Source organism: Hyla sarda, chromosome 1 (genome assembly GCF_029499605.1).
Source record: "Hyla sarda isolate aHylSar1 chromosome 1, aHylSar1.hap1, whole genome shotgun sequence".
Taxonomy (NCBI): Eukaryota; Metazoa; Chordata; class Amphibia; order Anura; family Hylidae; genus Hyla; species Hyla sarda.
This window is the reverse complement of record NC_079189.1, coordinates 357,163,885-357,179,224: the sequence shown is the minus strand read 5'-3', so window position 1 is coordinate 357,179,224 and position 15,340 is coordinate 357,163,885. Positions and strand designations below refer to the sequence as shown.

The following is a 15,340-nucleotide window of genomic DNA, read 5'->3' as shown; positions in this document are numbered from 1 at the left end:
AAAAAACCCCTATTTTATAACTTTTGGGGGCTTTTGTTTCTACGCAGTGCACTTTTCGGTAAAAATGACACTTTATCTTTATTCTGTAGGTCCATACAGTTACAAGTATACCCAATTTATGTAGGTTTTATTTTATTTTACTACAAAATTTTTTTTTTATAACTACATGCACCAAAATTTGTATGTTTAAAATTGTCATCTTCTGATGAAAACTTCTTAAATTTTTTTCTCATACAGAGAGGTATCATTTGTGGCACTGAGTTCTGCAGTTTTTATCGGTACCATTTTTGTTTTAAAGGGACTTATTCATCGCAAATTTGTTTATAGTATATGAAGTGACGAAAAATGCACATGAACATGGACTTTTTTTTGCATGTATGCCATCGACAGTGCGGTTTAACTAACCTTATATTTTAACATTTACGCACGCGGCGATACCACATGTTTATTTTTGATTACATTATTTTATTTAACCTCTTGGGGACGAAGGGTGTACAGGTACGCCCTTGCTCCCTGGTACTTAAGGACCAAGGGCGTACCCTGTACTGGACCGGGATTCTTGCTAAAATCATTCAGCAGGCACCCTGTGCAAATGCCTGGGGGGGGGGGGGTCCTGAGACAATTCAGATCGGTGATTTGCGGCGATTATGGGCTGATCGGGTTTCTGATGACCCGATAGCCCGGAAAATAGGCATAATTGAACGGAGCTGTCAGACACAGCTCCGACCTTCCTGAAGGATAGGAGTGAGGTGACAGGGCAGCCACCTCCTACTATCCCCTGTGATTGGCCAATTAGGACTAGGGTGTGTGGGGGTGAAAGTTCATTTCCCTGGATGTCGGGGCAGAGTGGGGGAATATGGTGGCGATAGTGTGGGGGCCTTGGATGCGACGGGGACTGGCGGCAGTTACCTGCGATCATGGAATGGGGACCAGGGGCCAGTGGCCGGCAAGTGCGGCGGTGTCAGATGCCGCAGTGAAGATGGCCGTAAAGTGATCTTCACTGCTGCTTCTAGGAGTTTCAAAACTTCAACTCCCAGTATGCCTAGACAGCCTTTGGCTGTCTGGGCATGCTGGGAGTTGTAGTTTTGCAACATCTGGAGGGCCATAGTTTGGAGACCACTGTGCAGTGGTCTCCAAACTGTGTCCTTCCAGATGTTGCAGAACTACAACTCCCAGAATGCCTGGACAGTCTCAGAATGCTGGTAGTTGTAGTTTTGCAACATCTGGAAGGGCACTGTTTGAAGACCACTATACAGTGGTGTCCAAACTGTAGCGCTCCAGATGTCAATTCAAAGCATGCCGAGACTGTCCAGGCATGCTGGGAGTTGTAGTTCGACAACATCTGGCCCTTCAAATGTTGCCGAACTACAACTCCCAGCATGCCTGGGCATGCTTGAAGTTGAAGTTTTGCAACATCTGGAGGGCTACAGTTTGGAGACCACTACACAGTGGTCTCCAAACTGTTCTCCTCCAGTTGTATCATAACTACAACTCCCAACATGCCCTTCGGCTGTCTGGGAATGCTGGGAGTTGTAGTATTGCAACAACTGGAGGCACCCTGGTTCGGAAACATTGTCTGTTTCCTAACTCAGTGTTTCCCAACCCGTGTGCCTCCTGCTGTTGCAAAACTATAACTCCCAGCATGCACTGACAAAGCATGCATGCTGGGAGTTGTAGTTTTGCAACAGCTGGAGGCACATGGGTTGGGAAACACTGAGTTAGTAAACAGACATTGGTGCGGAAGCACTGTGGTAGTCTGTTTCCCAATTCTAACCTGTGTGCTTCTAGCTTTTGCATAACTACAACTCCCAGTATGCACGGTCTGTCTGTGCATGCTGGGAGTTGTAGTTTTGTCCCCCACATGAATGTACAGGGTATATTCACATGGGCTGGGGTTTAGAGCAAGTTTCCCGCATCAAGTTTGAGATGCAAACCCCCGCCCATGTGAATGTACCCTAAAAACACTACACTAACCCTAAATAAAGAGTAAAACACTACATATACACTACACTTACACTGTCGCCCCCCCAAATAAAAATTAAAAACGTTTTGTACGTCAGTTTTTCCAAAAACCCAAAACGGAGCCTCCAGCTGTTGCAAAATAACAACTCACAGTATTGCCGGACAGCCATTGACAGTCCAGGCATGTTGAGAGTTTTGCAACAGCTGGAGGCACCCTGTTTGGGGAAAACTATTTGTGGTGATGGAGGCAAGTGTAATGCCTGCATTCTGGTACACCCCTATGAAAATCCCTAATTTAGGCCTCAAATGCAAAAGGTGCTCTCTCACTTGAGAGCCCTGTCGTATTTCAAGGCAACAGTTTAGGGCCACACATGGGGTATATCCGTGCTTGGGAGAAATTGCGCTACAAATTTTTGGTGGCTTTTTCTCCTTTTACCCCTTATGAAAAGGTAAAAGTTGGGGTCTACACCAGCATGTTAATGTAAAATAAATTAATTTTTTTACACTAACATGCTGGTGTTGACCCATACTTTTACCTTTTCATAAGGGGTAAACGGAGAAAAAGAAAAAAAAAAAAGACCCCAAAATTTGTAACACAATTTTCAAGTACGGAAATACCCCATATGTGGACGTAAAATGCTCTGCGGACGCACAACAAGGCTCAGAAGTAGATGATTTGAGGCCTAAACTGGTGATTTGCACAGGTGAGGCTGTTGGTTACAGCGGTTCTGACGTAAACACAAAGAAATAAATACTCACATGAGACCCTATTTTGGAAACTACACCCCTCAGAGAATATAACAAGGGAGCACAGTGAGAATTTACACCCCACAGGTGACTGACAGATTTTTGGAACAGTGGTCCGTGAAAATGAAAAATTGTCAAACGCCAGTGGGGTGTAAATGCTCACTGCACCACTTGTTATGTTCCTTGAGGGGCATAGTTTCCCAAATAGTGTGGGGTGTTTTTCGCTGTTCTGGTACCATGGGGGCTTCCTAAATGAGACATGCCCCCAAAAAAACCATTTCAACAAAATTCGATTTCCAAAAGCCGAATGTCGCGTTTCCTTTTGAGCCCTCTAGTGCACCCGCAGATCACTTTACATCCAAATATAAGGTATTTCCTTACTCGAGAGAAATGGGGTTTCAAATTTTGGGTGGCTTTTTCTCATTTTACCCCTTGTAAAAATAAAAAATATGGGTTTACAAGAACATGTTAGTATAAAAAAATGAAGATTTAGAATTTTCGCCTCCACTTTGCTGCTATTCCTGTGAAACACCTAAGGCTCCTTTCACACTATATTATTGTTCCGTTTAGGAACTTCCGTCAGAAGTTCCGTCACTATATCGGGGAAAACCGGCCGTTACAAAATCCCAGACGGCCGCGACTAAATTGCATTGCAGCCTATGGGATTTTGTAACAGCCCGTTTGCACCCGTATATGCCCGTTATTCCTTACGGACGTTATATAGTGACGGGACATCGTGGCGGAAAAATTACTGCATCCAGTAATTTTTCCGCCACGATGTCCCGTCACTGTATAACGTCCTTAATGAATTACGGGCATATACGGGTGCACACGGGCAGTTACAAAACCCCAAAGGCTGCAATGCGACTTATTAATGCTTAAAGTGACAGTGGTCAGAATTGCAAAAAATGCTCTGGTCCTTAAAGGGGTACTCCGGTGGAAAAACATTTTTTTGCTGACATCTCTGTCCATTTTAGCAACCGTGCATAGCAGATGTATGCTAAGGGCAGCATGGTGGCTCAGTGGTTAGCACTGCTGCCTTGCAGTGCTGGGGCCTTGGTTTCAAATCCCACTAAGCACAACAATAAATAAAGACTTATTATTATTATTATTATAATAACGTCAGCAGAGAGCAGTGTGTTCGTGATGTCATCAGAGAGCATTCCAAAAGGAAAATAATTTCCTCTGTAGTATTCAGCAGCTAATAAATACAGGAAGGATTAAGATTTTTTAATAGAAGTAATTTACAAATATGTTTAACTTTCTGGCACCAGTTGATTTAAAAAAAGAAAAAAAAAATTGTTTTTCCACCGGAGTACCCCTTTAACCCCTTAAGGACTCAGCCCATTTTGGCCTTAAGGACTCAGACAATTTAATTTTTACGTTTTCATTTTTTCCTCCTCGCCTTCTAAAAATCATAACTCTTTTATATTTTCATCCACAGACTAGTATGAGGGCTTGTTTTTTGCACGACCAGTTGTCCTTTGTAATGACATCTCTCATTATATCATAAAATGTATGGCGCAACCAAAAAACACTATTTTTGTGGGGAAATTAAAACGAAAAACGCAATTTTGCTAATTTTGGAAGGTTTTGTTTTCACGCCGTACAATTTATGGTAAAAATGACATGTGTTCTTTATTCTGAGGGTCAATACGATTAAAATGATACCCATTATTATATACTTTTATATTATTGTTGCGCTTAAAAAAATCACAAACTTTTTAACCAAATTAGTACGTTTATAATCCCTTTATTTTGATGACCTCTAACTTTTTTATTTTTCCGTATAAGCGGCGGTATGGGGGCTCATTTTTTGCGCCATGATCTGTACTTTTTTTTGATACCACATTTGCATATAAAAAACTTTTAATATATTTTTTATAATTTTTTTTTTATAAAATGTATTAAAAAAGTAGGAATTTTGGCCTTTTTTGTTCGTTCACGCCGTTCACCGTACGGGATCATTAACATTTTATTTTAATAGTTCGGATATTTACGCACGCGGCGATACCAAATATGTCTATAAAAAATGTTTTTTACGCTTTTTGGGGGTAAAATAGGAAAAAACGGACGTTTTACTTTTTTATTGGGGGAGGGGATTTTTCACTTTTTTTTTTACTTTTTCTTTTACATTTTTTTTTACACTTGAATAGTCCCCATAGGGGACTATTCATAGCAATACCATGATTGCTAATACTGATCTGTTCTATGTATAGGACATAGAACAGATCAGTATTATCGGTCATCTCCTGCTCTGGTCTGCTCGATCACAGACCAGAGCAGGAGACACCGGGAGCCGCACGGAGGAAGGTGAGGGGACCTCCGTGCGGCGTTATGAATGATCGGATCCCCGCAGCAGCGCTGCGGGCGATCCGATCGTTCATTTAAATCGCGAACTGCCGCAGATGCCGGGATCTGTATTGATCCCGGCACCTGAGGGGTTAATGGCGGACGCCCGCGAGATCGCGGGCGTCGGCCATTGCCGGCGGGTCCCTGGCTGCGATCAGCAGCCGGGATCAGCCGCACATGACACGGGCATCGCTCCGATGCCCGCGGTTATGCTTAGGACGTAAATGTACGTCCTGGTGCGTTAAGTACCACCTCACCAGGACGTACATTTACGTCCTGCGTCCTTAAGGGGTTAAGGTCAAAATGGGCTCAGTCTCCAAGGGGTTAAAAAATGGGAAACGGGGAGTGATTTAAACTTTTATTAGGGGAGGGGCTCATTCACATTTTTTTTTTCTTTACACTTTCTATTTTTTTTTTAATCCCCATAGGGATCTATAACAAGCAATCATTTGATTGCATACACTGCTCAATGCTAAGCTTTGGCTCAGCATTGATCAGTGTTATTGGTGCTCTGCTTCTCCAGCCTGCCATGGCTGGTTGGGACCATAAGAGCACCGATTGGACGGGGAGGAGGCAGGTAAGGGCCCTACCGCTGTCCTCTCAGCTGATTGGGACATCGCTATTTCACTGATGGTCCTAATCAGCTCCGCTGAGCTGCGGAGATGCCCCGATCAACTTTGATTGTGCCATCTAAAGGGTTAATGCCAGGCATTAAACTGATCGGCGATGTCTCTCATTAACCCTGGGTCCTGCTGAAAGCAGTCAGGACCCACAGGGTATGAAGCATGCCCAGCTTGTGAGCATATTTTAAACCCCGGTAACGGGACCAGGATTTACAGGTATTCCCTTTGTCCTTAAGTACCAGGACGCAAGGGCGTACCCATATCCCCTGCGTCCTTAATGGTTTAAGAGTCTGGATATCATATAAAAGTTGAGGAATGGATATATCTGGTTTGGAAAATTGAAAACTTTGAGTCACTGTTGACTAGAGGTAACAGGAAGAAAGAGACAGTTTGAAAAAATCTGAGGAGTGTGGGGCAATTGAGTATGAAATAAATGAATCCTGTTAATATAGAGGAGAATAATAATGTATATAACTTCTTAAACGGGCAGGGGGCATAGGGGTTTAAAATAAGAAAATAAGTGTTTTGTATATGTACACATGTAAGATACATGATATAATTCTCTTTTTGTATGTTGAATGATTATATATATATATATATATATATATATATATATACATACATATACACACACACATACACAGTGGGGATCAAAAGTTTGGGCACTCCAGGTAAAAATTTAATTTGTATTAATGTGCATAAAGAAGCCAAGGAAAGATGGAAAAATCTCCAAAAGGCATCAAATTACAGATTAGACATCCTTATAATATGTCAGCAAAAGTTAGATTTTATTTCCATCATTTACACTTTCAAAATAACAGGAAAAAAAAATGGCGTCTGCAAAAGTTTGGGCACCCTGCAGAATTTATAGCATGCACTGCCCCCTTAGCAAAGCTGAGACCCGCCAGTGTCATGGATTGTTCTCATCAACATCCTGGAAGACCAGGTGATGTCAATCTCAAAGGTTTTAAATGCCCAGACTCATCTGACCTTGCCCCAACAATCAGCACCATGGGTTCTTCAAAGCAGTTGTCTAGAAATCTGAAACTGAAAATAGTTGACGCTCACAAAGCTGGAGAAGGCTATAAGAAGATAGCAAAACGTTTTCAGATGTCAATATCCTCTGTTCGGAATGTAATTAAAAAATGGCAGTCATCAGGAACAGTGGAAGTTAAAGCAAGATCTGGAAGACCCAAAAAAATATCAGACAGCCAGCTCGCATTTTGGAAACAAGTACTGTGGATCGATGAGGTTAAAATTTAACTTTTTGGCCGGAATGAGCAAAGGTACGTTTGGAGAAGAAGGGGAACAGAATTTAATGAAAAGAACCTCTGTCCAACTGTTAAGCATGGGGGTGAATCAATCATGCTTTGGGGTTGTATTGCAGCCAGTGGCACAGGGAACATCTCACGAGTAAAAGGAAAAATGGATTTAATAAAATTTCAGCAAATTTTGGATGCTAACTTGATGCCTTCTGTGGAAAAGCTGAAGTTAAAGGTGTACTCCGGTGAAAACCTTTTTTCTTTTAAATCAACTGGTGGCAGAAAGTTAAACATATTTGTAAATTATAGAAGGAAAACAGAGCAATTCGGCACAGCTTACTTCTGTTCCTCTGGACTATATAGCTCAATAGCGGGTATGGCGATGAGGGGTGTGTGGTGCTCAGACTGGCGCGTAGTTAAATCCAAACAATTCTTAAAGAAGAAAAAGAAGCAGTCGGCAACTCACCAATCCTCGGTTCAGCAAACTTCTATATTGCACACACTCACAAACTGGGTTGCCCAGGGAGAAGACATGAAGATGGCAAAAGGGGGGGGGGGGGGGGGGGGTACCACAGAGAGACGCACTACATAGTAATTCAACTGGCCTACCTCTGAACCGGAACAGCTCACCTTATATACAGGTGGGTAATCATGTTAATCTATCACCTTCCTTTCACCAAGTGATAATACAAACGGGGGGAGGGGAACAAAACACATGATTATTAACACTTCGATGAGCTATAGGGATTTAACTAGAAGCAGACACGTCTACCTTATCGTTTAGTCCTAAAACCCCCAGTCCCTTCTCAGGAGATTTTTGTCGGCCAATAAGCCTGGTCTGGCTAGAACTTTTTCGAAACCTGACAATTTCAGGGTTTCTGGACTTCCCCCGTGTGAGTCTATTACATGTGAAATGAATCTTGGGGCTCCCTCTTTTGTTCTAAGGGAGTAAAAATGCTCCCTAATTCTGGCACATAATTGTCTAATCGTTTTGCCTATGTAATAGTACCCACACGGGCAGAAGATAACGTATACTACGTTTTTAGTTTTACACGTGATTAGCTCTTTTACAGTATGGAACACCGGGCCTATTCTAAATGATTTTTGGCATAAATTATATTTACAAAATTTACAGTTTTTACACTGATAATTCACTGTGGGGGTGTGGTCACTAAGCCAATCATTATTTTTATTGTTTTTTTTTATTTTTTGTTCTTTTATGGCATCACCTATTGTTCTATTTTTTCTGTATGATATAAGAGGCTTATTAATTGCTGTATCTTTGATGTCTTCATCGAGTTCTAATATATACAAGTTTTTGCGTATTGCTCTTTCTATTTTATTTACTGGGGTATTTTGAAAAGTGAACGTGAATCTTTTTCTTACAATGTCTTCAGAGTGTTTTTTTGTTTTGTTTTTTCCTAATAATTCACTTCTAGTTCTACTCTCTGCTCTTTCTCTTCCCTTTTTAATTAGCTCTTTAGGATAGTTTCTTTCGAGTAACCTTGTCTCTAGTTCGTCAGCTTGTTTGAGATAAGTATTATTTTGGACATGGTTTCTTTTTAAACGTAAAAACTGTCCGTAGGGGATACCATTCTTCACCGCCGCTGTGTGGGAGCTATCGTAGTGAAGAACGGTATTCCTCGCAACCTCCTTTCTATAGCCCTCAGTTATCAGTATACCATTTTCTACTTTAATGCGCACATCCAGAAACTCTAATTCTGTGCCTCCAAACTGTTGTGTGAATGCCATATTGTAACCTCTTATGTCTGGCTAGAATAATGATTGGCTTAGTGACCACACCCCCACAGGGAATTATAAGTGTAAATACCCCACAGGGAATTATCAGTGTAAAAACTATAATTTTTGTAAATATAATTTATGTCAAAAATGTCACTTGGTGAAAAGGAAGGTAATAGGTTAACATGATTACCCACCTGTATTTAAGGTGAGCGGTTCCGGTTCAAAGGTAGGCCAGTTGAAGCACTATGTAGTGCGAAACAACGTTGTCGTCTCTCTGTGGTACCCCCCCCCCTGCTTGTGCCATCTTCATGTCTTCTCCCTGGGCAACCCAGTTTGTGAGTATGTGCAATAAAGAAGTTTGCTGAACCGAGGATTGGTGAGTTGCCGACTGCTTCTTTCTTCTTCTTTAAGAAATATTTGTAAATTGCTTCTATTAAATTTTTTTAATCCTTCCTGTACTTATTAGCTGCTGAATACTACAGAGGAAATTCTTTTCTTTTTGGAATGTTCTCTGATGACATCACGAGCACAGTTCTCTCTGCTGACGTTATAATAATAATAACGCTTTATTTATTGTTGTCGTTAGTGGGATTTGAACCAAAGTCCCCAGCACTGCAAGGCAGCAGTGCTAACCTTAGCATACATCTGCTATGCAACTGCTATGCATGGTTGCTAAAATGGACAGAGATGTCAGCAGAGAGCACTGTGCTCGTGATGTCATCAGTGTTCCAAAAAGAAAGGAATTTCCTCAGTAGAATTCAGCAGCTAATAAGTACTGGAAGGATTAAGATTTTTTTATAGAAGTAATTTACAAATATGTTTAACTTTCTGCCACCAGTTAATTTAAAAGAAAAAAGGTTTTCACCGGAGTACCCCATTAAAGAGAGGATGGCTTCTACAAATGGATAATGATCCTAAACACACCTCGAAATCTACTGGGAATTACATCAAGAGGCTTAAACTGAAGGTTTTGCCATGGCCTTCACAATCTCCTGACCTCAACATAATTGAAAATCTATGGATAGACCTTAAAAGAGCAGTGCGTGACAGACAGCCCAGAAATCTCAAAGAACTGGAAGACTTTTGTAAGGAAGAATGGGCAAAAATACCTCAAACAAGAATTGAAAGACTCTTGGCTGGCTACAAAAAAACGTTTACAAGCTGTGATACTTGCCAAAGGGGGCAGTACAAGATATTAACTCTGCAGGGTGCCCAAACTTTTGCAGATGCCATTTTCTTGTTTTCTGTTATTTTGAAAGTGTAAATGATGGAAATAAAATCTAACTTTTGTTGACATATTATAAGAATGTCTAATCTGTAATTTGATGCCTTTTGGAGATTTTTCCATCTTTGATTGGCTTCTTATGCACATTAAAGGGTACCTTTCATGACACAAACTTTTGATATATTATAGATTAATGTATGCAGAATAACTTTCCAATAGCATGTTATTAAAAAATATGCTTCTTTCTATTTAATTTTCAACTCTGAAAAATGACCACTAGGGGTCTCCCTACCAGTCCCTTTTTATAGATTTCAGACTCATGCAGGAGTCCTAAATCTCAAACTACAGCCAGAATACAGACAAACTCAGCACTGCTCACTGCCAGGGAGCAGTGCTGTGCTTGTCTGTGTCCCAGCTGCAGTCTGAGATTTAGGACTCCAGCATGAGTCTGAAATCTATAAAAAGTGACTGGTAGGGAGACCCCTAGTGGTCATTTTTCAGAGTTGAAAATTAAATAGAAAGAAGCATATTTTTTAATAACATGCTATTGGAAAGTTATTCTGCATACATTAATCTAGTAGGAATGCATTTCCAACGCAAATGTAAACTTGTAATCACTCATGTTTTCTTAAAACTGGGATAACTAAACCTATGCACAAAACTGTAACACTTTCAATGACAGTATTTGAAGAAAATTTTGCATTCATACCAGAAGAGCATTTTTCCTGCATTCCTATCTGACAAGGAACAAAGGTTTTAGAAACACAATTTGAAGATTTGTTATCATCACATTCCTCACGGTTACAAGATTCCCTCGTAAAATTTTCAGAATTTGTCAGTTTTAGGAAATCATCGTAATCCTTTCTGAGGCGTGCCCTGCATAAAGACAGAAAGAACAGTAAGAAAATAAAAATAAAAATGTAATACTTTGGAGTACAATCCACTATTGTGTCACACTGTTTAGCCACATACAGTAAACAGCCTCCGGAGATGACCAATCATTTGAGAAGGCCACCACCCTTTTAGACCACTTTTTTATTGATTTTTATTTTATTTTATAATCTATGGAAGCTGCCTCTTGATGAGCCTACACCCGTCCAATGTGATCACTGAACTGAAGTAATAACGAGGAGACTTGAAGGACATCAAGTGAGAGATGCTGCCAGCATTGTGCCACTTCATTGTAGCTGATAAAGCAAGAGGAGCATTATCAGCACTAGTGAGTGTAATTGGATAGGAGGCATGTCAGAAGAGAGGCTGTCAGATTGTGAGGGTGCAGCCCATGTTATGCTGCAATGGAGAGAGAAGACAGGCTGGGGACTAATAGGAGGGCTACCCACTAAGTACATAGGGGTTTTCATAGTGCCCCTCCCGAGACTAGACTGTACCTGGCCTACACAACTGGCTGCTTAACTACCTACCTACATATCTTGCTACCTACCTACATACCTGGCCTTCATTCTGCCTAACTACCTAGCTAGCAACCTGCCTACCTACCTTGCTAGTCACCAGCCTACATATCTGACTTTCTGATCTACCTACCTAGTTAACTATTTACCTGGCTGGCTACCTACCTACCTGCCCTTTTACTGTGCAGGACACCAAGGAGGGCTTTATAACAGTTAGGAGCTCTGCTGTCTACACTAGAGATGAGCGAACTTACAGTAAATTCGATTTGTCACAAACTTCTCGGCTCAGCAGTTGATGACTTATCCTGCGCAAATTAGTTCAGCCTTCAGGTGCTCCGGTGGGCTGGAAAAGGTGGATACAGTCCTAGGAAAGAGTCTCCTAGGAGTCTCCTAGGACTGTATCCACCCTTTCCAGCCCACCGGTACATAGGGGTTTTCATAGTACCCCTCCCGAGACTAGACTCTGGATCCGCCACTGGGTGGATGGGGTACTGGCTACCTACTTGACTAACTCCCTAGCTACCTAACTTTGTACCTGGATGCCTTCATACTGCCTAACTACCTAGCTGCCTAACTACCTAGCTAGCAACCTGCCTATCTACCTGGCTAGTCACCAGCCTACATATCTGACTTTCTGATCTATATACCTAGTCAACTATTTACCTGGCTACCTACCTACCTTCCTTTTTACTTTTCACTGGAAAAATGCAGAGTCTAACATGTTTGTCCAGCTGATGTTAAGAGATGGACATGGCGACCCGTGGGGTCCTGTCCGCTGAGGGGAAGTAGGGCTGTTCTGCGCATGCTCCTTCCTTTCCTGCTCAGGCCTCCAAGACAGCTGCAGAGATGTTGATGCCCAAGAAAGATCGCATTGCCATCTATGAGCTCCTCTTCAAGGAGGGAGTCATGGTGGCCAAGAACGATGTACATATGCCCAAGCACCCGTAAGTGAGTGACAATAACGTGCCCAACCTCCACGTCATGAAGGCTATGCAGTCTCTGAAGTCACGTGGGTACGTCAAGGAGCAGTTTGCCTGGCGTCACTTCTACTGGAACCTGACCAATGAAGGCATCCAGTATCTGAGGGACTTCCTGCACCTGCCCCCAGAGATTGTTCCCGCTACCCTGATGAGTCGTCCCGAGACAAGCAGACCACGACCCAAGGGTTTGGAGGGTGAACGTCCTGCCCGCTTGTCCCGCGGAGAGACAGACAGAGACACATACAGACGCAGCGCTGCTCCACCTGGTGCAGACAAGAAGGCAGAGGTTGGTATATGGTATACACATCCTGTGTAAAGCTGATATCTACCACTATATGGTCCTTTATATATTCTATTATATTGTATACAGATCATGTACAGTATACTGGTCTATGTATATTGGTTTTATTCAGTGCAGTATGGCAGTATTACCCAGTTAGTGTCTGGTGGGATATACAGTCATGGCTGTAAATGTTGAATCCCCTGAAATTTTTCTAGAAAATGAAGAATTTCTCATAGAAAAGGATTGCAGTAACACGTGTTTTGCTATACACATGTTTATTCCCTTTGTGTGTATTAGAACTAAACTAAAAAAGGAAGGGAAAAAGCAAATTGGACATAATGTCACACCAAACTCCAAAAATGGGCTGGACAAAATGATTGGCGCCCTTTCTAAATTGTGGAAAAATAAGATTGTTTCAAGCATGTGATGCACCTTTAAACTCACATGGGGCAAGTGACAGGTGTGGGCAATATAAGAATCACACCTGAAAGCAGATGAAAAGGAGAGATGTTCACTTAGTCTTTGTCTTGTCTGTGCCACACTAAACATGGAAAGAGGAGAAGAGAACTGTCTGAGGACTTGCGAACAAAAATTGTGGAAAAATATCAACAATCTCAAGGTTACAAGTCCATCTCCGGAGATCTAGATATGCCTTTGTCCACAGTGTGCAACATTATCAAGAAGTTTGCAACCCTTGGCACTGTAGCTAATCTCCCTGGGTGTGGACAGAAGAGAAAAATTGATTAAAGGTGTGGTGGATAAGCAGCCCCAAACAAGTTCCAAAGATATTCAAGCTGTCTTGCAGGCTCAGGGAGCATCATTGTCTGTGCGAATTATCCATCGACATTTAAATGAAATGAAACGCTATGGCAGGAGACCGAGGAGGACCCCACTTCTGACACAGAGACATATAAAAGCAAGGCAAATTTTACCAAAATGAACTTGAGTAAGCCAAAATCCTCCTGGGAAGACATCTTGTGGACAGATGAGACCAAGATAGAACTTTTTAGTAAAGCACATCATTCTACTGTTTACCGAAAACAGAATGAGGCCTACAAAGAAAAGAACACAGTACCTACAGTGAAATATGGTGGAGGTTCAATGATGTTTTGGGGTTGTGCCTGGGTGCATCATGAAATCTGAGGATTATCAATGGATTTTGGGTCGCACTGAACAGCCCTGTTGTCACGATTCGGCTAGCTGGATGTGGATCCTCTGTGTCAGCGAGGGATTGGCGAGGACCGTGTCGGTGGACCGGTTCTAAGATGCTACTGGTATTCACCAGAGCCCGCCGCAAAGCGGGATGGTCTTGCTGAGGCGGTAGCAACCAGGTCGTATCCACCGGCAACGGCTCAACCTCGCTGACTGCTGAGAAGGCGTGGGACAGAAGGACTAGGCAGAGGCAAGGTCAGACGTAGCAGAAGGTCGGGGCAGGCGGCAAGGTTCGTAGTCAATGTGGATAGCAGAAGATCTGGAAACACAGGCTTTGGACAACACTAAACGCTTTCACTGGCACAAGGCAACAAGATCCGGCAAGGGAGTGCAGGGGAAGTGAGGTATTATAGCCAGGGAGCAGGTGGAATCATTGGTGCACTGGCCCTTTAAATCTTAGAGAGCTGGCGCGCGCGCGCCCTAAGGAGCGGAGCCGCGCGCCAGGACATGACAGCCGGAGGCCAGGACAGGTAAGTGACTTGGGATGCGATTCGCGAGCGGGCGCGTCACGCTATGCGAATCGCATCCCCGCCGGCAATGTCAGTGCAGCGCTCCCGGTCAGCGGGTCTGACCGGGGCGCTGCAGAGAGAGGAACGCCGCGAGCGCTCCGGGGAGGAGCAGGGACCCGGAGCGCTCGGCGTAACACCTGTGTCAGAAAGTTGGGTTTGTGTCCGAGATCTTGGGTTTTTCAGCAGGACAATGACCCCAAACATACGTCAAAAAGCACCCAGAAATGGATGGCAACAAAGCGCTGGAGAGTTCTAAAGTGGCCAGCAATGAGTCCAGATCTAAATCCCATTGAACACCTGTGAAGAGATCTTACAATTGCCGTTGGGAAAAGGCGACCTTCCAAAAAGAGAGACCTGGAGCAGTTTGCAAAGGAAGAGTGGTCCAACATTCCGGCTGAGAGGTGTAAGAAGTTATTTTTTTTCCAAAAGTTGTGCAACCAAATATTAAGTTAAGGGTGCCAATAATTTTGTACAGCCCTTTTTTGGAGTTTGGTGTGACATTATGTCTTATTTGCTGTTTTTCCTCCCTTTTTTGGTTTAGTTCCAATACACACAAAGGGAATAAAAATCTGTATAGCAAAACATGTGTTACTGCAATCCTTTTCTACTTCATTTTCTTGAAAAATTTCGGTGGTGCCAACATTTACGGCCATGACTGTGGATATATGTGTGTGTATATATATATATATATATATATATATATATATATGCCTGAGACAAAACTGCATGCAGAGTTTTGCAGGAATTACATTTTTTTTTATCTGCATGTGTTATTTTTATGTCATTGAGTGTATTTGTAATTCACTTAAGGGAAATCTGGAAAAATGTATGACTGTCTTTACTCCTTGTACACTGGTATTATTGGTCATGGAAAATAATTTTACATACCTTAGAGTGTTTCTTATATATATACAAAATTTTGTTTATTTTGTGTGTAGGGCTGGTGGAGGGATTTGGGTAGAATAGGGGCAGAAGTGTGACCAGCAGCAGAGCATCGCAGGGGGTCTTTACTTTTTTTTTTGGGTCCGGGGGC

The 15,340-nt window shown here is 42.4% G+C and overlaps 1 protein-coding gene and 1 pseudogene across 3 annotated transcripts in view; one reads left to right on the top strand and one right to left on the bottom strand.

Annotated features, from left to right (window-relative positions):
• The window catches only part of KIAA2026 (KIAA2026 ortholog), a 241,774-nt gene that overhangs the window by 6,063 nt on the left and 220,371 nt on the right, over positions 1 to 15,340 (bottom strand). For all 3 annotated transcript variants that reach the window (XM_056521941.1, XM_056521932.1, XM_056521923.1), the window contains exon 7: positions 10,624 to 10,790. In XM_056521941.1, coding sequence (XP_056377916.1) covers positions 10,624 to 10,790 — 167 coding nt within the window. The remainder of the gene's footprint in view (positions 1 to 10,623; positions 10,791 to 15,340) is intronic.
• Positions 11,971 to 12,746, top strand: LOC130274085 (40S ribosomal protein S10-like; annotated as a pseudogene).